A 22,485-nucleotide genomic window follows, 5' to 3' on the forward strand; every position below is an offset into this window, starting at 1 on the left:
TAAAGGGTAGCCAGTTCACACTGAAGGACAGCAACAGCATTCTAGAAACTACCTCCAGGAATAAAGAGGAATTGCCATATTATCTCTCATCACTCAACACAGAGAACAGGACAGAAAATGAAGACGCAATAGATATAAACAGATCTTCCTCGACTTACACGGGGATTTTGTCTCAATAAACCCATTCATTGTAAATTGAAAGTATCATTAAGTCAAAAATGCACGTAATACACCTAACTTAACAAATGTGCTCAGAGCCTATAGTTGGACAAAAATCATCCAACACAAAGTCTATTTTATAATAAAGTGTTGAATATCTCAAGTAATTTTTAAATATTGTACTAAAAGCGAAAAACAGAATGACTATATGGAGACAGAATGGTTTTAAGTAAATGGGTTGTTGACCCCTGTGATCCCATGATTGACTGGCATTATGGCTCACTGCCCCACCCAGCATCACCAGAGAATAACCTACCGCATATTGCTAATTCAGAGAGTACAGTTCAAAATTCAAAAGTAAGATTTCTACTGAATTGCATCACTTTTGCACTACAATCAAGTCAAAAAATTGTGAATCACTGTAAGTTAGGGATCATCTGTGTGTAAAGACAGACAATGTTTTAGTATTATGAAAACCCAGAAGGCCATACAGAAAAGGATCTCTGATCTGCACTCAACAGTATTTGCAAAGTTATAATTAGCACTGATTATTATGTTTTAACTAAATTTTATGAAATTACTGGATAGGAAAGAAGCTAGGTTTAAAAGTGCTAAATTCTTATTAATCTTACAAGAATGCAATATATGTGTAAAATTGACCAATCAAAAACTAAAAGGCAGTATGAGCACTTTATTCAGAAATTTGGAATTAAAATATGAGAACTAAAAGGATTAATAGTTGGGGGCCAGGGCAGGGAATAGAAACAGGGCCATTTCTCATTATAAACCTTTCAGGACTACTTGATTTTTTTTTTAAAGATTTATTTTATTTATTTGAGAGAGTGCATATGTGTGTGCGCACACAAGTAGAGGAAGGGGCAGAGGAAGAGACTCTTCAAGCAGACTCCCTGCTAACAGTGAGGGGGTGGGGGTAGGGACCTTGATCCCAAGACCCGTGAGATCATGACCTGAGCAGAAACCAAGAGCTGGACACTTAACCATCTGAGCCACCCAAGCACCCCTTGATTTTTCTAATTAAATTTTATTTTTAAAATTTACAAAGTTATTGCCTTCCTCTCAAAAACCAATAACCCCATTCTAATCATGAGAAAAACATAAGACAAATTCCAATTGAGGGACATTTTACAAAATGCCTGACCACTCCTCAAACCATCAAGGTAATCAAAAGCAAGAAAAGTCTGACAAAACTGCCATAGCCAAGAAGAGCCTATATAGACCTGATGACTGAATGTTCTGTAGTACCCTGGGTGGGATTCCTTGAACAGAAAAACGACACTGGGTAAAAACTAATGAAACCTGAATAAAGTATGGACTTTAGTTAATGATAATGTATCAATATTGATTCATTAATTGTGACAAATGTACAATGCAAATGTAAAATTTCAATAAGAGAAAGTAAGTTCAGTATACATGGGCACTCTGTAATTTTTCTGTAAATTTAAAGCTATTCTAAAATTAAGAGATTACTAAAATTTATATAAATTCATAAAGGCAAAAGTTAATTAAAAGAAAGAAATACAGCTTACTTCAGCAGCATATACTAAAATTGGAACCACACAGAGAAGATTAGCATGGCCCCTGAGTAAGACATGCAAATTCATGAAGCCTTCCATATTTATGGGACAGATGGTAGCTACACTTGTGGTGAGCACAGCATATGTATAAACTGTCGAATCACTATTTGGTATACCTGAGGCCAATGTGCCATTGTGTGTCAACCACAGTCAAATAAATAAATAAGAAATACACACAGTTTGTGTGCATGAGGCTAATTGGCATTGTGTGTCAACTATATATACATACACATATACATAACACAGACATACACAGTCTGTGTACATGTGTGTATAAATGTCACTCGATGCAATGGACAGAGCTCCAAGACACACTGTTAAGTAAAATGAGCAAGTTATAGAAAAATGCATATAGCATATTTAGGTTTTAAAAAAAAGCTACATATTCTTTTTCTGTGCGTACACATATTTATGTATATATGTAAATGCACAGAAAAAAGTCTGGAAGGAAAAACACAAAACACCTAACAGGGTTTACTCCTGTAGAAGGAATAAAAGGAACTCCTGATTTTTATTTCCTTTACTTCTAAATTATATTTATTATAATAATTTCTACAACAGAAACGGATTTATATTTGTTACTTATGTAATTGTTAGCCTACATCTCTTTCCTAAAACAATTATTGACAATTACGTTCAGACAAGTATTTTTTTTAAAGATTTAGAATCACTTAAGGTCTATCAGAAGAGATAAGAAAAAAGCACTTCAAAATAAAACAATGAATTAATATATAATCTAATACACACACATACATGAAAATGATCTTCCTTTTTACAAAGTCCTCCCTTCATTACAATTGTTCAAGTGCATTGCTATCTCATTTTATATACATTATCTCAAAGTCATGCTACAGTTAACAAAAAGAAGAACGAAAGAAAATATGACACAATTAAATATGTATTCTGAATATGTATATATACATGCACTACTTGTTAGATTTAACAGATTTTAAGGAAAAGACAGAAATCCTACACCATACCATAACTCATTAAACCAAAGATTTTTGTATAAAGATGGATTTTATATAGGTTCATTAGAATTTTTTTTTGGAAGTGTCACAGAAGGGCCTGGCTGGCTCAGTTAGTACTGCAACTCTTAATCTCAGGGTCATGAGTTCAAGCCCAACGCTGGGCTTAGAGCTTACATAAAAATAATAATAAAATAATGAAAAAAAATAAAGAAGTGTCATAAAAATCCATTCTTACTTCTTAAGAAATGTTGGTAGAATTTCCTACTAAAGCTTTTAGCCACAATATACTTCTATAGCACAAACCTCAAATAGGCTTCATAGGATCACAGTTTTGCCTGCTTTGGGTATGTGCCATGATTCACGCTGTAATAATGCAGTCTATGAAATCAGGTAGTCTGAACAACAATGATCTTCCTGATCACCCTCCCCAAATAGGAGTAAGTATAGCTAGAAATAGATCTGAAAACAAGCAGGAAAACAGGAGAAAATGAGAAATAATACATATTTGAAGTGGGGAGGTAGAGGGAAAGTAACATAACAAAAATGGAAAAGATAAAAGATTTAGCAAAAAAAGGAGTGATGGTGGCTTAGTCTTTTTTAAGATTTATTTTTCTTGTATAGAAATATTTATTGAAAATAATTATCTGATCAACAAATCATTGAGCCGTTCTATATATGACATAGAAGTAGTGTTTGTTAACACTTGTTTTTAAAGAGACTTGCTTTAAGGCTATTTTGTCAGCACTCATTTATTGTTTTTTTCCTTTTTTTTATTTAATTCAATTAGAGTTTAGTGATTCATCAGTTTTATATAATACCCAGTGCTCATTAACATCACCTGCCCACCTTAATGTCCATCACCCAATTACCCCATCCCCCCACCCACCTCCCCGCCAGCAACCCTCAGTCTGTTTCCTATGATTAAGTTTCTTACGGTTCGTCTACCTCTGGTTTCGTCTTGTTTTATTTTTTCCTCTTTTCCCCTACAATGCTCTATTTTGTTTCTTAAATTCCACATGAGTGATATCATATGATAACTGTCTTTCTCTGATTGACATATTTCACTTGTCGGCCTTTTTTATTGGTTCTCACTGCAAAAGGCATTACTAGCCTCTTACTCAAAACTTCTCCCTAAGGTCAGTCGACTCCATAACTCATGATCCAATCATCAAAACCTGCACATTGTCCTTAGGATTTTATCTTAGGTGTACTTTTCTTCTTTATCTATACTTGTCTAAAAATGCATTCCTAGGATTTAAACTATAACCATTAGGCAAATGAATCCCTAAACTATTATCTCAACCCAACCTCTTGGCCAAGCTTTACCACGTTGTCTCTGTAAGAGATATTTAACTTCCGGGGCACCTGGCTGGCTCAGTCAGCAGAGCCTCCAACTCTTGATCTCAGGCTTGTAAGTTCAAGCCCCACACTGGGTATAGAGATAACTTAAAAAATTAAAACATTTTAAAAAGTCTTTAAAAGAAAAGAAATATTTAACACCAAAATTATCATCTTTCTTTTATAAATAAGGTTGAAGCTCTCCTTTTAATTCCCTGTTTATGTTAATGGCACAACATCCCCCAACACCCAAATTCAAAATTCTCAAAAACCTTTATACTTCCCTCTTCAGTTTTTCCCTAACATTAAATCATCTGCTTAGTTCAGGCTATTGAAATATGTCCATCTTCCTTTCCCTTTCCACAGCTATCACCATAACTGATTATCTTTTGAAAGAAGTGATCTTCCTACTTAGTTTCTCTCCTCTCCAACAATCCACTCAGCACTGACCAAAAAATATTCCTTGAAAATAGTTTATCATGTCACTCTCTTCTACTTTAAACAAATGAACCCACCCTATGTAAAAGAAGAAAATTCCCACAGTATGCCATTCAAGAATCTGTATAGTGAAGACTCATATTTTAATCATTTCTTCTACTATTCAACCACATGTATATGTACACAAGATTCCAGACTGTTTGATTCATTACTACTTAAGTCTTACTCCATATAGTTAGAATGTCTTTGCCCATCCCAACTCTTGCCGACCAAAATCCTACACCTCCTGCAAAATCCAGCTGAAATTCAGCTTTTCATTAAGGACTCCTTGATTCCTACAACTAGAAATGACCAAAGAAAAAAAGGGTTAATATAAGTAAAAGCAAATTACTGATAATCATCTGAAGGGTCAGCAGTCACAGAAGATTAAAAAAAAAAAAAAGCAACATGCAGAAAAAGAAACAAGATGAGTAATAATACAAAGTGTCTCTTGCATTGCAGCTAATAATCTTTCCAATTAAATTATAAATTCCTGAAGTCAAGAAATATTAACAGCTTTCCTCTCTGCATTCCCCTACACAGTGCCAAACACATAGCAGGCAATAAATAAATGTTCGTTTGAATCACATAAGAAAGCAGCAGAGGACAAATGAGAGAAATTGTGATGTAACTTAAGAAAGTGAATGCTTTTATAAGTATTTTATAAGACTCTAGAAATAAAAACAGCAGAGGTATGGCAAGAATCAGTAAGACAGTGTTGAAGGGGGGCAATTGCCAGAGAAGTTTCCACAAAATGAGTTTTTTCATAGACACAAATTAGAGATTTCACCTACTCTCCTCATTTTACAGAGAAAAAGTCGAGGCCCAGAACATTTAAGATTTTCTCAGGGACAGAGACTAAGTGGCAGAATTTAGAAAAGTCCTAACCAGGTCCCCAAATCTCCAGTTAAAAGTAGACCAGACTTTAGGAAAGAAAACCAAAAAACATGAGAATTCTTTGGACCACAAATGCCCCATTGTACTTAGCTAATAACAGACAGTTCCTAAGTCATACCCTGCACATATACGCAGCACTACTTCTAATCTTCTGCACCAAATCTTCCCCAGTAGATAGTTTTATAATAGGGGAGGGAATGACACAGAAATGGGTTCCAGAAAGTTGGAAGGCAGAGAAGAAAACCCTTTTTTTCTAATTAAGGGATGGCTGAGATCTGACAGGCATGAGGCAGATGGTATTTAAAAAACTTGACCCCTCCCTCCTCTAGAGGTGTCTGCTCATCCATACTGAGGGCAATTGCTAAAAGGGTAAAAAGTCCTTATGGACTTAACTGAAAATTCCTATGGGTTAAGAACCCTGAGACAGAAAAGACCTGTGCAGTTCCAGTGACTGTAACTGCTGAACTGAGGGAGTGTTACAGAGCTTGTTGCTTGTACCTGTAAAATCAGGGGCTTATGTTAACTGATCTCTGATGAACCTTTCTCTGCTAGTATTTTATGATTCCATGTTTCTGCTCTTTTAAGAAGGGGAAAATTTTGGGGCGCCTGGGTGGCACAGCGGTTAAGCGTTTGCCTTCGGCTCAGGGCGTGATCCCGGCGTTGTGGGATCGAGCTCCACATCAGGCTCCTCTGCTGTGAGCCTGCTTCTTCCTCTCCCACTCCCCCTGCTTATGTTCCCTCTCTCGCTGGCTGTCTCTATCTCTGTCAAATAAATAAAATCTTAAAAAAAAAAAAAAAAAAAAGAGGAAAAATTTAGTATAATGACTCATACAGCAACAACATCCTATGTTTTGTACAGTAATGCAAAAAATGTTTCTGCCGGAAGATATTATGAGGAAGTCCAAATTGTACAATACTTACCTCTCTTATATTCAGGAATAGCAGGTTGCTCTGGCTAACATATTGAGACCAAAAAGCAAGGAAGAGAACGTTGAAAATGATATAGTTTAAGATAGCTAGGTATTAAGAACTCTAAACGTACTGTAATACATTTTATCAGGCTTTTTAATTAGACATATTTAATTTCCAGCTGCTCTGCCACCAACTGACACAAAACAAACTTATTAACTATGTTATGCCTCAGTATTCCCATCTGTCAAAGATAGCACTTATCTTTTAGATTTTTATGAGGATTAAAGGCAACATTTGCATTATTTCCAACACTATGCCAGGATATATCATAGGCACTTGACAAAGGTAGCTATCATTATTAAGTATAAACAGAATTGTATTAAAGCATCTAGTCACATGCATAAAGTGACAAAAGTATATTAACAGTCATCACAAAAACAAGACTCACTAAAAGGAAAACAAAAATAAATATATATGTACCTACATGAAAGCCAAGCCAGGCATTAACATGACTGTTAATGGGCTCCCTCTCCTACCATAAATAAAAATTTCAGGTCAGGCTTACTGCACTGACCTACCACAAAAAGATCTGCCTCCAAAACAAAGTACAATTAGTTTTTCTCCTCTCAAAATACTGTAAATGCAAGATATAAAAGTACTGAGGAATTATACTTGATATCTAGATCACAGACTTAAATCACTCTAGTCACTGAATTTTATACTATAGCTGTCATATAAAATGTGATTCACACACAAACTGGAGCATTCTAGACCTCTAAAGTCAACATTATACAATTACATTATTTAATTAAAATTATACTCTATAATGCAAACAGTAAATCAGTTTTTAGTTAATGATAACAGATACAGGGGAACCACTGTTCTTATTATATACTCAATTATGTTTTTCATACAACCAATTAAAGTTCTAAATTTTATTATGTATTTAGTTAATATCATTAAATAATGCTCCCATAGGTTCTTTATCTATGTTCAATTTAGAATGTACTCTAAGTGAAATTTTACAAAACAAATATACCTATTATATTATGTAATATACTAAAAATTTTTATTTACTTTAATTTATTTCATCAATTATTTTAATATATTAAAATTTGTACTACATTACAAATATTAATGCCCTAATATGTGTACAGGGAGGAAATGATTCAGATTTCCAAAGCTAGGTTATAAGAAGCCTTGCTGTTTCTATTCAAGTCTCTCAGAGTCCTGAGCTGCCATGTAAGAAATCCAACTATCCTGATGAGATCATGTGGAAAGGCCCCTAGAGGACACAAAGAGGGGCTCAGCTTAGCATCCAGTTATCAGAGGGTTGAGAAAACACCCAGGTGAGTAAAGCCACCTTGGAACCTACTAAACAAGACCGTCCACAACTGACCACCACAAGCAACCCCAGTCAACCCTGCATGAAGCAAAATCACCTAGTCAATCCTGCTGGAATTCCTGATCCATAAAATCACTAAATATAATAAAATGGTTGTATTTTAAGTTTTAAGTTTCTTACACAGCAATAGATAATATATCCTTCACAAAGTCTTAGAGTCAATGAAGAAGTTGGTTAGGGTAAGTTATGTATACGTACGAAACTTGCACTAACTTCAGAGAAATGTTAAAACAGAATTTGTCTTACAAAACACACTGATATTTTAAAATCAAAAGTGAAGGGCTAGAATAAAGATGCTTAGCAATATATAATGTCAGAGCCATAATCAAACATCTCGAAATTATTTTCCTTTAGCTTTTACGACACTGCATCTTTGTTTTCCTATCTAGTTCCATGAATGTTACACTTCAAATAATACTCTCTACCTAGAATTCCTTCATTTCTTTTCTTGAAGATTTTATTTATTTATCAGAAAGAGAGAATGCCCACAAAAGCAGGGGGACTGGCAGACAGAGGGTGAAGCAGGTTCCCGACTAGGCAAAGAGACTGACGACCTGAGCCAAAGGCAGACGCTTAAATGAATGAGCCACCCAGGCATCCCAATTCCTTGATTTCTTTAGTGAAATCCTACCACACTGTCCTTCAAAGGTTCTCTTAAACACTCCCTCCTCCCTCCTGCATCCCTTCTCCCTAATACTGCCTACTCTCACTTCCACTAGTACCAACTCTACTTTCCATCTGTCTTGTGATATTTAACTTATAGCATTAAATATTATCATTACTTTTTCTAGTATCCTGCTAGATTGCTTACGGTACTTGAAGGCAGAAGCCTTATATTGTTAATTTTATATTTACTAAAACCTACCACGGCACCTAAGCACTAAAAATACTTGTCAAGCTATATAGTTATACTCTGCTAACAGAGATCTCAGATTTCAAACACAAACACAATGCTTGAAGTACCACAAAGAAACCATTTCCTGACTATTACAAAGTACCTTATTGTGATTCAATCTGTTCCTTGGGGCACCTGGTTCGCTCAGTCAGTAGAGCACGTGACCCTCAATCTCAGGATCATTAGTTCAAGCCCCACATTGGACAAAGAGCCTACTTAAAAAACAAAACAAAACCAATAACAAAACAACAAAACAACCAAAAAAACCTGTTCCTGATTATGAAGAATTGGTAACCTTTTGCTACTATATACTCACATACCCAATTATCAAGTATATGTAGAAAAACCAAAAGCTTTCTTAGATACCAGTAACAATCTGGAACAAACTCCCCAAAATGAAACAAAATACCAGAAGAAAACTCATAATCTGTACTAAATATCAATGAATTTTATAGAGACATAAAAGAATATAAGAGTAGGTAAAGACATACATGTAGCTTGTTAAGTATAAGTAAAATTCTGGGGGCGCCTGGGTAGCGCAGTCGTTAAATGTCTGCCTTTGGCTCAGGGCGTGATCCCGGCGTTCCCGGATCGAGTCCCACATCGGGCTCCTCTGCTGGGAGCCTGCTTCTTCTTCCCCTCCCACTCCCCTGCTGTGTTCTCTCTCTCACTGCCTGTCTGTCACATAAATAAATAAAATCTTTAAAACAATTTTTTAAATAAAAAAAAAAGAAAATTCTGTAATTACAATCTGCCCCTACTTTAATCAATAAATTTAACAAAAACCCCTAGGTGATTGGGGTGGGGGGGGTGGGGAAAGAAGAGTGAAATTCACAAAATAATTTTCAACTTAATCAATAAAGAAAAATAAGAGTAAGGGAACTCTGATCCAAACCTTAAATACAAAAATTTTCGAAATGCACTACAGTCCTAAAGGTAAAACCTAAAACTATAAAGTATCTAAAAGAAAATGTAAGAGAAAACCTGTGTGACCCTGGGTTAGGCAAAGTTCTCTCCATTAAGACACTAATAGCATGAACCATGAAAGAAATAAATTATGAAGTGGACTTCACCAAAATTAAATTTTTCTGCTATGAAAAAGTGTGAAGGACAATATTAAGGGAATGAAAAGCCACAGAATGGGAGAATACATTTGTGAAATACATATCTGATAAAGAACATGTACACAGAATATGTAAAGAATGATTACAATTTGAAAATAAAAATAACACATAATCGGAATAGACACTTCACCAAAGAAGAGACAGGGTTAGAAAATAACCACATAAAATGATGCTCAACATCAGCTGTCATTAGGGAACTGCAAATTAAAACCATAACGAAATACTACTACATATCCACTAAGATGACTGAGATTTAGTAGACTATAACAATATAACTATATTTTAGTATAGGATAAAAACTGGCATTCTACATCTGAGTGGAAAGAACAAGGTATCAATAAATGGTGTTAAAATGGTAATAAAAACTATCTGATTGTTGGAACAAAATTAATCTTAATTCCTATCTAATTTATGTCTAAATAAATTACAAATAGGATTTCCATTTATAATGCCCTTACAAGTTTTGTAAATACATGCAGATTACAAACAAAATTTCCTCTTTGTATAATGTAGTGATAAGCTTTATTTTTTTGAGATTAGATGTACAAAACGGCAATTCTGATAACTCGAGGTGAGTCAAACACAATACAATTAGTATTATCCACACAGTGACTTTCCTTTCTAGTTCTCATGCCATTAATATCTGCCTATTGCGCTCTCTTGACAATTTAACCATTGTCTCTGAGCTGCTGGTCAACTTCTCATCCCATTATCACTTTTCTGCTGTTCTTACTTTGAAATACCTGCCAAAATTTTCCTGAATAACAACCAGATATCTCTTCTCTACAGGCAGAAAGGGCTGAAACGCAGTACAAATAGTTCATTTCCCAAATAGTTATTGAATACTCAGAGATACCCTGACCTGAGACAAGAAAACCACAGCCCCCAGATTTCACAGGCTGTGTGTCTAGTGAAGAAGACATCTAAATAAGTGATTAAAATGAAGTGAAGAAAGTCAGGATGGACAAGGTGTAAGGTGACATGAGAAAAAACAGCAAGGGGACCTAACCTAGTCTGGGCTATAACAAAGGCCTCCCTTTCAAATGGAGTCCTAAAAGATGAGCAAACATTAGCTAGGTGTAGTAGAAATGTGGAACTAGGGATAATGGGTAGACAAAGTTCCAGGCAGCAAGGAGCACTGAGGAGACACTACAGAGCTAAACAAGAGCCTTGGAAGACATTTTTAGGAATTTGAACATCACGTCATGAACAGAAAAGTGACATAATCAAATAAGTGTTCAGATCTCTAGCTATTACCTAGGCTGTAGCATGAAAAATGAATTGAAAGATCACAGATCTGAAGTAGGGAGCCCAATAACGAGGCATTTACACAATAATCTAGGCTAGACATAATGGTAATTTAAACTAAGACTAGTAGAAAGGACAGTGAAAGGAGATAGATATAAAAGATGGTGATTAGAACTGACAAGATTTGGCTACAGGTTGGATGAAGGTAAAGTGTAGAATCCAGTTTTCAAGCCTGAGCCACTAGATACAAGATGGCACTGAGATAAGGAACATAAACACCAAGACAAATTTGAGTAAGGAAGGCTGAGTTTTGAACATATTAATTTTACAGTTCTGTGGAACATCTAATAATGTCAAAGAGGCAGCTGAATATATGGATCTAAAACTCCAAACTAAGCTAAGATTTGGGGAGTACTAACAATAGACACTAGAAAACCAACAGGGTGATTAGCAAAGCCAGAGAGAAGAGTACTGTTAAAGGGTCCCAAACTAAACTAAATGCTGAAATAAAAGCAGCAGAGATAAGGCCAATGAGAGAGGCCAAGACAGGGAGGACGAATGGAAGGTAAATTGTTAGGCCAGAGTAAAGGTTAAGGAACCATGCCTAACGTTGATTTTTTGAGACCTTTTAAAAGCTGTTAACAGCTGGCTACCTAAAAACTAAGAGACAATCTGAGATTATTTGCTCCTCAGAGAAAAATAGCTGTTGTCTGCTACTATGAGACTTTCAAGAGAGTCTCCTCCACATATGCAATACTGAAGCATACACACACTAACAGAATCTCCTATACACAGAACATTTTAAAACTTTATACATTGATTCACCACTAATTTGAGCTGCATCTTACAAGAGAACTCTAATATAAGGTATTTGTCTGTATCTCAAACTCAAATCCATCGTTTCCAACTAGTTCTCCTGCAGGCCCACCAACATTTTTTCTATGATACGTTTATTCCCTCCATCTGAAACCATAAAATTAAATATATAATCCTTTCTTGCTACATATTTGATAATCATGGGGCCCTATCATACATTCCCTCTCAAAATCCTTTCCTTTCCACATCCAGGATTTTTACCACTAAAATCACTCCATTTTACTACTACAGTAGTCTCCAATATCCCTGTCTCTAATTTTCCTCTCAGCCAATTCATCCTACACAATGCTATCAAATTAGTATTCCTACAAAACCAATTTGAATAAATTATCACTCTATTAAAAACAAAAAACAAAAAAAAAACGTGCCTTGCTATTGCCCAAAGATCGAAGTCTGAACTCCCTATCCTGGCAAATAGAAGGCATATTGTGGCAAACTTTCAACTGGCATGAAGTGCTATTTCCCAACTTTGTACAAAATCACCAATCCCAGCTGAATGGTTCTATTCACAGACCACTGAACATGGCATGCAACTTCTGTCTCTTCAATCTTGCTCACCTCATTCCCCCTAACAAGCCCATCTCCATCATCTCCATTTACCTAAGTCCTACTCTTCCCTCAAAGTCTGGTTCATTTATTTGGCAAACTAGCTCACAATGTAAGGTACAATTCTAGATGAAGGAGATTTAAAAACATTAACAGAGTTTGGACAATAGTTTAGAACTGGAGCTCTTAAGTCAAACTACATAATGATCTAAAACTTAGATTGACTACTTATTTAATACCCTTGGGCAAGTTACTTAAATTTTCTGAGCTTCCATTCAGTACTTAATACAGACTAACACCTAACTAAACTTTAAAGTTGTGAAAATTAAATAAAAATACATATGAAGTGCTGAGTGCGGTTCTCTAAGTGTTAACTATTGTTATTGTTGTTATTATTGTTATTGTTGTTTCTGTCCTCAAGAAGCTTATATTCAAGCTCAAGTTGCACCCAAGTACTCACTGCATCAGCTTTTGGCCCAACTCAAAAAAGCCTGACAGAATTTACTAATCCTGATATTTTCATCATCCTCAAAGGAGAAAAATGAAAAATGGTGACTATTTTACTCCCTTAAGGTATAAAGTTCATCAGTGACTCAGCCAGAAAGTGAATGCCCTGCAACACTGGCTTTCCAGAATATTGTTCCACATGTCAAACCACTGAAAGTGGTTCTGAATTAAGTAACAGTTAAAGAAAATGTATACCCTTTCTATAAAAAAACAAACAAGAGTAGCTACTTAAATTTGTAGTGGAAAGAGAATAGATAAAATTTCTTAATAAAAAGTATGTTTTTCTTCAAATCAATTATTGGTACAAGACAAAGATAAAATGATGACTAAAATAATGCCAGCTCTGAAAGAATTGATATAATCTATTTAAGTGAGAATTCATACAGGTATACAGTTAATTTATTTTAATCAACAGAGGACATTATGTAGAGATTATAATTTTGAAATATATACAGTATTTAACACACTATACTTATATTTACCGTATTAAAGAAAACTGGTAGGACTTCTTATTTTTGGCCCATGTTACCAGTATTATAACAGATCACCAATTGTAAATGGACTACTACACTCAATCTTTAATGAAAGGCATTCTGTAAGTAGCTTTCCAAAATTCAAACTATGATGAATTAAGAATTCAAGAAAAATGTTTACCATAAGATTCTAGTCATACCAATGAAATTGTTTACTTTGGTACTCAAAATCAAAATAGACTGCCAAATTTTAATCTAAATACAATAGTATTTAATCTAAACACAAGAGCGCGCATGCGCTCTCTCTCGCAAATAAAATCTTTAAAAATAAATACAATAAAATAAATGTTTAGAAATCATTAATATAAGAAAATCTACAAGTTAACAGATACCTATGTTGAACTAGTATCTTCAAAAAGTCAATGCCTTATGAAGAAAAAAGTGAGCGGGACAGCTCCAGATGAAAATAAACAGAAGTAAAAAGAAAAAAAGAGAAAAAAAATACCACTCAAACAAATGGCATTATAAAAATTACTAAATAAACAAACACGTAGTGTGTTTGGGATACAATGGGGAAATTGGGGGTTATTGGAAGACTGAATATGCACTGGCTATATGATTCTTTTCTTAAATGTTTTAAAGTTATTGTAATTATGTGGTTACTTTTAGAAGAAGACAATATTTAATAATGAAATATCATCATGTCTACAGTTTACTTTCAAATGATTCATTGCACATATAAAATATTAACAGCTGTTGAATCTAGGAGGAAAATCTACATAAGGTCATTGTATTATTCTTTCAGCTTTTCTGTATGCTTAAAAATTTTTATAATAAAAAAGAAAAGAAATAACTTGGAAAAAGTTTTAAAGTTCATCTTCACTTTCTTCTTCCCATTTATCATAGTCTAAAGGGAAAAAATTAAGTTAACTGTAGCATTGTGTAGTTAGGCTCACACTCTTGCAGAGATGGGGTTGATCCAGATTCTTTACACATTAGCTATGCAACTCTGAGCAAGCTAAGAAAAACTCAAGAGTTTTAATCTAAAAATACTGAGATAATACCATGGCATATGATAAGCACTCAATAAATAAATACCTTTTCTTTCTCCAAACCCCCAAATTTTATTTCCTAAGCTATCGTGGGTGACCACATGCTGATTTCACAAGTATCTGCTCCAAATAAATGTTATTGGGAGTTTTTTGTCTGATTACTTAGATTTACTTTTCTGATACTAAACAGTTAGCCCAATCCTTGGGCACAGCTGGTGGGAATGTAAAATGGTGCAACTCCTACGGAAAACAGTTATGGAAAATGGTAAGGAAATGTTTCCTTAAATTAAAAGATTACCATATGATCCAGCAGTTCCACTTCAGGGCATATATCCAAAAGAACTGAAAGGAGGGACTCAAACAGATACCTGTTCATCCATGTTTATAGCAGCATTATTCATAATAGTCAAAAGGCAGAAGAACCCAAGTGTCCATCAAGGGATGAATATACAAACAAAAGGTGGTATATACATATAATGGAACATTATTCAGCCTTAAAAAAGGAAATTCTGACACATGCTGCAACATATGTATGGGCGGGGGAGAGAATAAGTGTGTGTACGTGTGTGCATGGGACAGGAGGGTTGATTCTGCCCTCTTGCCTCTTTCACCACTTCCAATTTCTAAGCCTTTCTAGGCATACTGCAGAGTAAATAGGATTATTTGGCACTACCTCTGTAGGGACTTACACTAACCTTCTATTACGCTCGCTCTTCCCCACTCCCCATTCACCACCCCCCCACCCATCGGAATGAGGTATGATCTCCAGCAAAACTGAATCAGAATGGCTCCAAGCTCAGGTGCAACCCACACAGAAAAAGGGAGAAGTGAAACGTTGGTGTGAAAACAGGGAGACTAAGTGAAAATTTAGAAAATGAATGGTGAAACTTGTAGCTTTCTTCCTCCACCGAGCACTAGAGCCCCACCATCTAAACTCATTACCTCTGCCAATCCCCTTCTCTCCATTACTCCAGTTACACAGACAGAAAAATGAAGGACCTTTATCTGAAGAAACTGAAAACCCTCTTACCCACTACCCAGAGAAAAGAAGGAAAGATAAAATATGGGAGGGGCACCCAGCTGGCTCAATCTGTACAACATGCGATTCTTGATCTCGGGGTTTTAAGTTTGAGGACCAAGTTGGGCACAGAGATTACTTAAAATCTTAAAAAAATAAATATATAAAACATGGGAGTTTATTAGTCACTAAGCCATGCTCATGCATGCCCAGTGAGCTTTCAATCAACTTTGAACATTCCTTGAATATGAAGGAACTGTTAAGGATCACACCAACCTAAAGAAAGCCTCCAAGACCCAAATCAACAACAACAAAAAGTTTTAGAGGAACCAAAAACAATGCAAGAAACAAAGAAACTATAATTAATATCCCTGAAGAGATAATAGAAGATGTTGCACCCATGAAAAAAGAACAAGATGCTACAATACAAGAACAAAGAAAAAGAGCTCATAAAACATTGTTTTAAAAGAGAGCTAAAATTTAAAAATTCAATGAAAGGGTTGAAATCTCCCAGATTGTAGAAAAAAAGACAACTTTTTGGAGATCAAATTTCTCAACATCAACATTGGAAGCCAGGCAATATGGGAACACCTCCAAACTTTTGAGGGAAAATGATTTCCAATATAGAAATCTCTCAACAGCCAAACAGTCTAGTGCGGGGGGGGGGGGGGAATATATATATATATATATTTATTTCCAATGCATACTCTCACAGTAATAGTAGAGGAAACTAAAACGAAGGAATAAACCAAAGGAAGGCATAGGGTCCAGAAAAAAGGTATTCAGCAAAAGTGAAAGAAATTCCCAGAATGTCAGCTAAGGGAAGTCCCAAGATGACAGCTTTGCAGCAGGCCTACAGAGAAAACAATCCAGACTAAAGCAGAAAGAACGACGCTACAGAAGAGATGACTACAGGAACAAACAGAACTGATAAGTTTATCTGACAGATTTGACCATGTGGAAAATTGTACTGAGAAGCATTTTATGGAGCTGCTGGAGGGTATAGAAAGACCTTGCCAGACAAAACTAAGCAAATGAAAAAAACGAAGCATGAAAAACAAAGGTCACACAAGAAAATAAAATCATAGTAAACTATTTCAGCAGTGACAAATATTTGGTCATAATGACAAAACCTCTAAATATGAATTTAACCTAAAATTGTGGAATTAACATTAGAAAGATAGGGAAAAGTCCAGTTTGAAAAATCTTCCAACATCTATCCCTTGAAAACACTGACATTTACATACCTTATTCACTTCTAACAGACTCTTTTATAGAGAACAAACCAATGGCTCCCAGTGGATGGGGGGATGGGTTAAATAGGGGATGGGGATTAAGGAGTGCGCGTGTGATGAGCACCTGGTGATGTACGTAATTGTTGAATCACTGTATCATACACCTGAAACGAATATAACACCGTATGCTAACTGGAATTAAAACAGAAACAAAAGTAATTATTCAATTCTTAAAAAAGCCTCTATTTTCATTAGAATTAAATTCTGTAACTACACTTTCTAGGCAAACATTTTGTGGAATGCTCTGGTTTTATCTTGGGATACTTCACAGGATCATTCTAAGGAAAAAAAATAAGTCAATAAATGCAAAGCAAAAACACCAACAAAAATTAGAAGATGTATACAAGTTTTATTGGTTACCGCAATTGTTAAGGCACTTTGCTATCTAATAATATGTTTGATCTGCTGCTTGTTATAACATAATTCTAAATGTCAGATACCTTTAGTACATGTCCACTCTTAGCTTCCACAGTTACCAATTCAAAAATTTATTCAATCTTACAGGAAAATGGACTGTGAACTCTTTAGCAGATTACCTCTCTAACCACTAAATCTGGTTACTTTCTAGTTTTAAATATCTAAAAAGTTTTGCACAATTTCTTTTTATAAGAAAAAAATTTAACTTTTACATGATGACTCAGGCTATCATGGAAGTCAGCTACCGCACTATGACTACATGACCTCACAGGTTTTTGGTGTGTAAGGCACCAGCCCTTACGCTAAATGGGCTTAGACGGCTACGCTTCTGTAATTCTGTTGTTTATCACTCTAAACTTTCAAATCTGTCAATGATCCTTACTCTATCTGGACTGATCCACTTTTTAATTTGTTATGAGGTTAAAAAACAAATCTTCATGTTTCTGACTCAAATAACATTTACTAAATGGCCTGCCAAAGCCTTTTCATACACAGTTTCATTTTATCCAAGTAATTCCTGTTAGGATGGTAGCCAATGTAAAAAATCAGCAGTTCTCATTGAAGACTTAAAAAGAAAAAACGACTACCATACAGGAACTCAACCGGTTAATGGAGTTGGGAGCTAGATTTTTTGGATGTCTGTTTGCTTTTTGAGGGAAGGATCTATTTTCTTTGCTTAGGTGTCTTTATAGCTCACTTCCTGTTCCGATTCAGCTTTGTTCAATCAGCCAGCTATGGGACAACTGGGGTCACTGAACTATCCTGTGTGCTATCCACTAACTATCCAACTTTGAGCAACATTAGAAAGAGTTATATATCTAAAACAACAGACATATCTACTCACTAAGATTTTTTTTTTTTAAAGTTAAGGCTAAGCCCAAGGTGGGGCTCGAACTCACTGACCCGATATCAAGAGTCACATGCTCCAGTGACTGAGGCAGCCAGACGCCCCAACCACTCACTAAGATTCTTACATAAAGCCCAGAGAAACGGGTTATATTACGAATTAGAATTTTCATATTTGTAATTATATTTATATTGAATTAATGTATTTTTGTTTTAATTACTGTTGCTTCTGAAGAATTTTCTTCATTAAAACAGAACCTTGATTTAGTTAAATCTCAACTTTACAAGGATAATACTTGAGATTTTCACCATTAATCATTACGACACTGAAAAAAATCCTTCTTTGATTTTGTTTTTCCTCAGTAAAGTAGCAGCATTTCTCTCAAAAAAAAAGAAAATCTTACAATGGTGTTTATATATAGTCACTACTCAAAACAAAACAAAACCCTACAGAGATCATGGAAAAACACATTCCCCAGATCCTAACGTAGAAGCTATCATTCCTCATATTAAGGCTTCATAAAATAAGCTGTAGACTTCAAAAGAAGAATTCTAAATATAATTTTAAAAACTGGAGAAATTTCTCTTTAACATTAAGGGATGCTCCATATTTTAAGTTAGACTTGTGAAAGAATGCTTATTTTCAGCCATTCCAATACCCTGACAATGTTATACCCCACATTCAGGTCCTCACTGAAAGAACTTAAAAGAATACAATGTTTACACATCACAAATAAGACTAATAGCAAGCTGCAAATGCACAGACTTTTAATTTGTAAAGATAAGCATTAAAATAGCTTCAAAATACTAATCATCTAAAATTTCAGACTAAAAGTAGTGTAAGTTCCATCCTCAAAACCACTTTCCTAGAAGCAACACTCTCCAAAACTGAGAGAACTTTACCCTATGCCAGAGTACCTGCTTAGCTGTCCAAGCTTTTCTACAGGCAAAACAGCAGGGAAGAAGTAACCCTGCTACCACATATTCCTGTGCAGCATTTTAAAAAATTGTGAAAACAGTCATTCTAATTCAAACATATAGAGAATTATTCATGATTTAAGCTACAATTAGATCAGCAATACTAAAACTGCTTGACATGTCATTTTTCCTAAAAAACAAAAATACTTTCACAATACATTCTCAATGTATATTTATAATAAAGGTCATTATATGCTTTAGGCTTTTGATCACATAAAGATCTAATTTTCAACCACTCTCCATGTTGTACCACCTTCAGATCATTATGTATCAGTAAATAAATAAGTAGGACCATCTATTTTAAACAAATAGTTTTTGAAAATTATATGGCTAGCCTACATTTTAAAAGAAAATCGCCTAGCCCTGTCTGAAAAGGACGCTTATGAATTTGCCATTTTCTGATCCTAAAACATTTTGCAGTCACTTGATCTGGCCAAAAAACGTCAACGCTCCTGATTTTATCATTTGCTGCAGGAAAAAGGAATATGGCTGAAAATTCTTTCTGAAGGGTGGTGGTATTCCAAACAGGACCACTCAAAACACTTGAGAATACGGAGCGGTGCAGAGGGTGCAGGGAGGGTACCTTATGAAACAGCACTTCGGGCCCTGCACACTACCTCATTTCCCTAATAGGGATGAAAAGCTCAGGCCTCTGGTAGCTTCCAGCTGACGCCAATGCTCTCCACACCCCTTTTTTTGACAGGATTTTCTGGCGTTAGAGCCTGTTTCACAAATACGAATTCTGTGATCACGTCTAAAAGGTCTAATAATGAATAAAGCACCTTTTACAAGACCATATCCTTCGCGATCCCATTTCTTCCCATCTCCCTCCGTAGCCCAGCACACCTAGGCGGGTACTCTAGACCGAATACTAGAAATCTTGCAGCGCATTAACTGGGAGGTAGAAGCAACATAAAAAATAAGAGTTTCGGCATTCCCCTCGCTGCAACCGAAATTACAGGCTCCATTTCCTGTCCCCAAGGGGACTGCAAAATCGCCTGCAGAGAACGGGACGACTCCCGCCCCCTTCAGGCTGGCGCCCGCGGCCCCCGCGCTCCCCCTGCCCGGGCCCCGCGGGCGCGAGGAGGTGGCGGGGACCCGGGGCGCCCTCCCCTCCCCCTCCCAGCGCCGGCACCCACCTCGCGACAGCGGCTTCACCTCCCCGTTCTCCTCCCGGGCGGCCCCACCGGCCTCGCCTGCTCCGCCGAGGCCGTGCCTCCTCCTTTCCTTCTCTCGCTTCTCCTTAGGTCGGCGCGGCTTGGCGTTGGCCGAGGAGGCGGCGGCGGGCAGCAAGAGATGGTGAGGCTGAGCGTGCAGCAGCGTAGGAGGGACCAGCAGTTTGCGCGGCACCGGCTGAGACGAGGAAGCGGAGGCTGAGGAAGGGACCGCGGAGCCAGCGGAAAAAGAGAAACTGCTCCGAGCAGAGGACGGGGAGGGGGCAGCAGACAGACCGGGAAAGCTCCAAGACGCGGGGCTGCCATAGCTCTGAGGCGAAGGTGCCGCCAGCGGCTGCAGCTGCCTGCTGTTCCCGCCGCTGCCCCCTTCTCCGTTCAGTCTCCGCGGCGCCTTCCTCTCCTCAGTCCGGACCTTCTTGGCCGACAGAGGACCCGGTGGGTCCCGGAAAGGGGGCTGCAATTTGCCAAACGGTTCTTTCTCCGAGACGGCGGCGGCGGCGGCAGCGCCGTGCACTGGGCTCGGCGGTTCCGCCATTTTGCGCTCCTGTTGTATTTACTCTCCTCGGCTCCCGGGCGCGGGGCTGGGGCGGGCCCTCAACGAGGGGCGGGGGAGGGGTGGAGCGGCCGGGCCATCTGCAGAGCCCTCTATTGGACGGGCCATGCTGAGGGATCCCTCTGGGAACCAACCAAAGGCGTCAATCTGGAGCCGAAGAGGCGTTATCGCCCGGCGGACCAGTTTTGGAGGTCAAAGCTCCGCGGGGCGCAGCTAGTGGCGGAGCGAGCTGTGAAGGGAGGGTCTTCCACTTGTCGCCAGCGTGAACTCTGGTGCCCCGTGAGTGTTCGGAATGAACCCCCAACTCCGGACCCTCAAATCCGCCCACGCCCAGGCGCGCTTGTCTCTGCTTCGACTTTGTCATGTAACACTTTCTCCTTTTTTCCCCTGGGATCCTTTAGGTCCCTCCCCGTCTCTTCGCGCTCGGAAAGCCGAATTTCGCTGATGCTCTCAGCTTAGAGGAAAAAATTTTGTGCGGAATTCAGTCCTTCCTTCTGTTAGGCAGCAGTCGTTGGATGGGAGGGACTAAAAATCACTTGGTGCCCTGACAAGATTTGTTACTGTTGATAAAATCGTCAACTCTAATGCTTTAAGGGAGATAACTTCCTGCAAATCCAGAACTTTCGGATTACTTCCGAGCTTAAAGGTAAGACTCCCTGGAGAATTTTTCTTTTAAACTTTAGTGATACACTCTTAAAGATCTTAATTTTATTGCAATTATTATAACAGATTTACTAAGACAAATCCGTTGGCGATATTTATTGATGTTTGAAAAGCAAGGATTTTTTTTTAAGTGTAAGATAGCGGTTAGCACCCTGAGTATTCGGTGTTTTATACGCGTTATTTTGATTTCTAGCTCAGAAGATAAGGAACTGGGGGATATGGGTTACAGTAACAAGGTTGCAACCAAAACGAGGAGCACGATTTTAATTCAACTCAGGTCTCACATAAGATTAACAAATCAAGGGAATAAATGTAACAATAAAAGTAGTCAAATCAGGAAATGAGCAGTCAGGATATTCTAAGTCCTAAAAGGAGCCCTATGTTACCTGTAACTTTTTGGAAAACAGTTAAAAGTAACTTTCCAGGGTTACCAATTCTTGTGACCTCATGAAGGTGGAATTTTTTATTTTGTTTTCGCCTTTTTGTTTGTTTAGAATACTTTGGAGTCAAAATTTAATAATGGACCTTTTTTAGGTGCCTCAAATTTTTAAAGTAATGAAAGTATTTAATACATAACGATGAAAGAAAGTGAAAATTTTGTGGTTGAAATTGACTGTCATGAAAAGTAGCATTGTTGGAAGAGTGGGCAGAGGATGGGGCTGGAAGTCACTGGCTAGTAACTACCTTTGTAACCTCAGTCACAATGTTTCATCTGTCAGAACCTCTGTTTTATTTGAATAAATTCCATTACATGATCACTAAGGTCTCTTACATGCTCTTAACTTCTGCCATATTCAAGAAGCTTTTCAAAATCACACTGAAACCATTACAATTAAAATAGCCTGTTAATTGTTGATCCGTCAGATACATAAATGTGTCTCATATACATTAATTTAGTACCTGTAAACTTGCACCATTTATTTTTTTTAACTCCCACATAGGAGTATGGAAAATCCAACTTGGTACAAGGGCCCAGCTAAAGTGTACTCTCACCCTCATGAATTTGTTTCTGCTTGCACTATAGTCTTTTATACGGTTATACACTCTTATCGGTCCTAACTCTAA

The 22,485-nt window shown here is 37.0% G+C and overlaps 1 protein-coding gene, 1 long non-coding RNA gene and 1 pseudogene across 5 annotated transcripts in view; 2 read left to right on the plus strand and 1 right to left on the minus strand.

Moving 5' to 3' along the window:
• RSBN1L (round spermatid basic protein 1 like) overlaps positions 1 to 20,777 on the minus strand; it is a 63,554-nt gene extending 42,777 nt beyond the window's left edge. The window contains exon 1 of the mRNA XM_045793399.2: positions 20,169 to 20,777. Coding sequence (XP_045649355.1) covers positions 20,169 to 20,739 — 571 coding nt within the window. The 5' untranslated portion in view covers positions 20,740 to 20,777. The remainder of the gene's footprint in view (positions 1 to 20,168) is intronic.
• On the plus strand, positions 1,701 to 1,799 carry LOC123789723 (U6 spliceosomal RNA; annotated as a pseudogene).
• The window catches only part of LOC123789363 (uncharacterized), an 89,232-nt gene continuing 87,507 nt past the window's right edge, over positions 20,761 to 22,485 (plus strand). For all 4 annotated transcript variants that reach the window (XR_015724040.1, XR_015724041.1, XR_015724039.1 and 1 more), the window contains exon 1: positions 20,761 to 21,403. This is a non-coding gene — a long non-coding RNA (uncharacterized LOC123789363). The remainder of the gene's footprint in view (positions 21,404 to 22,485) is intronic.

Source organism: Ursus americanus, chromosome 3 (assembly GCF_024610735.1).
Source record: "Ursus americanus isolate L20-20 chromosome 3, mUrsAme1.1.p, whole genome shotgun sequence".
Lineage (NCBI taxonomy): Eukaryota > Metazoa > Chordata > Mammalia > Carnivora > Ursidae > Ursus > Ursus americanus.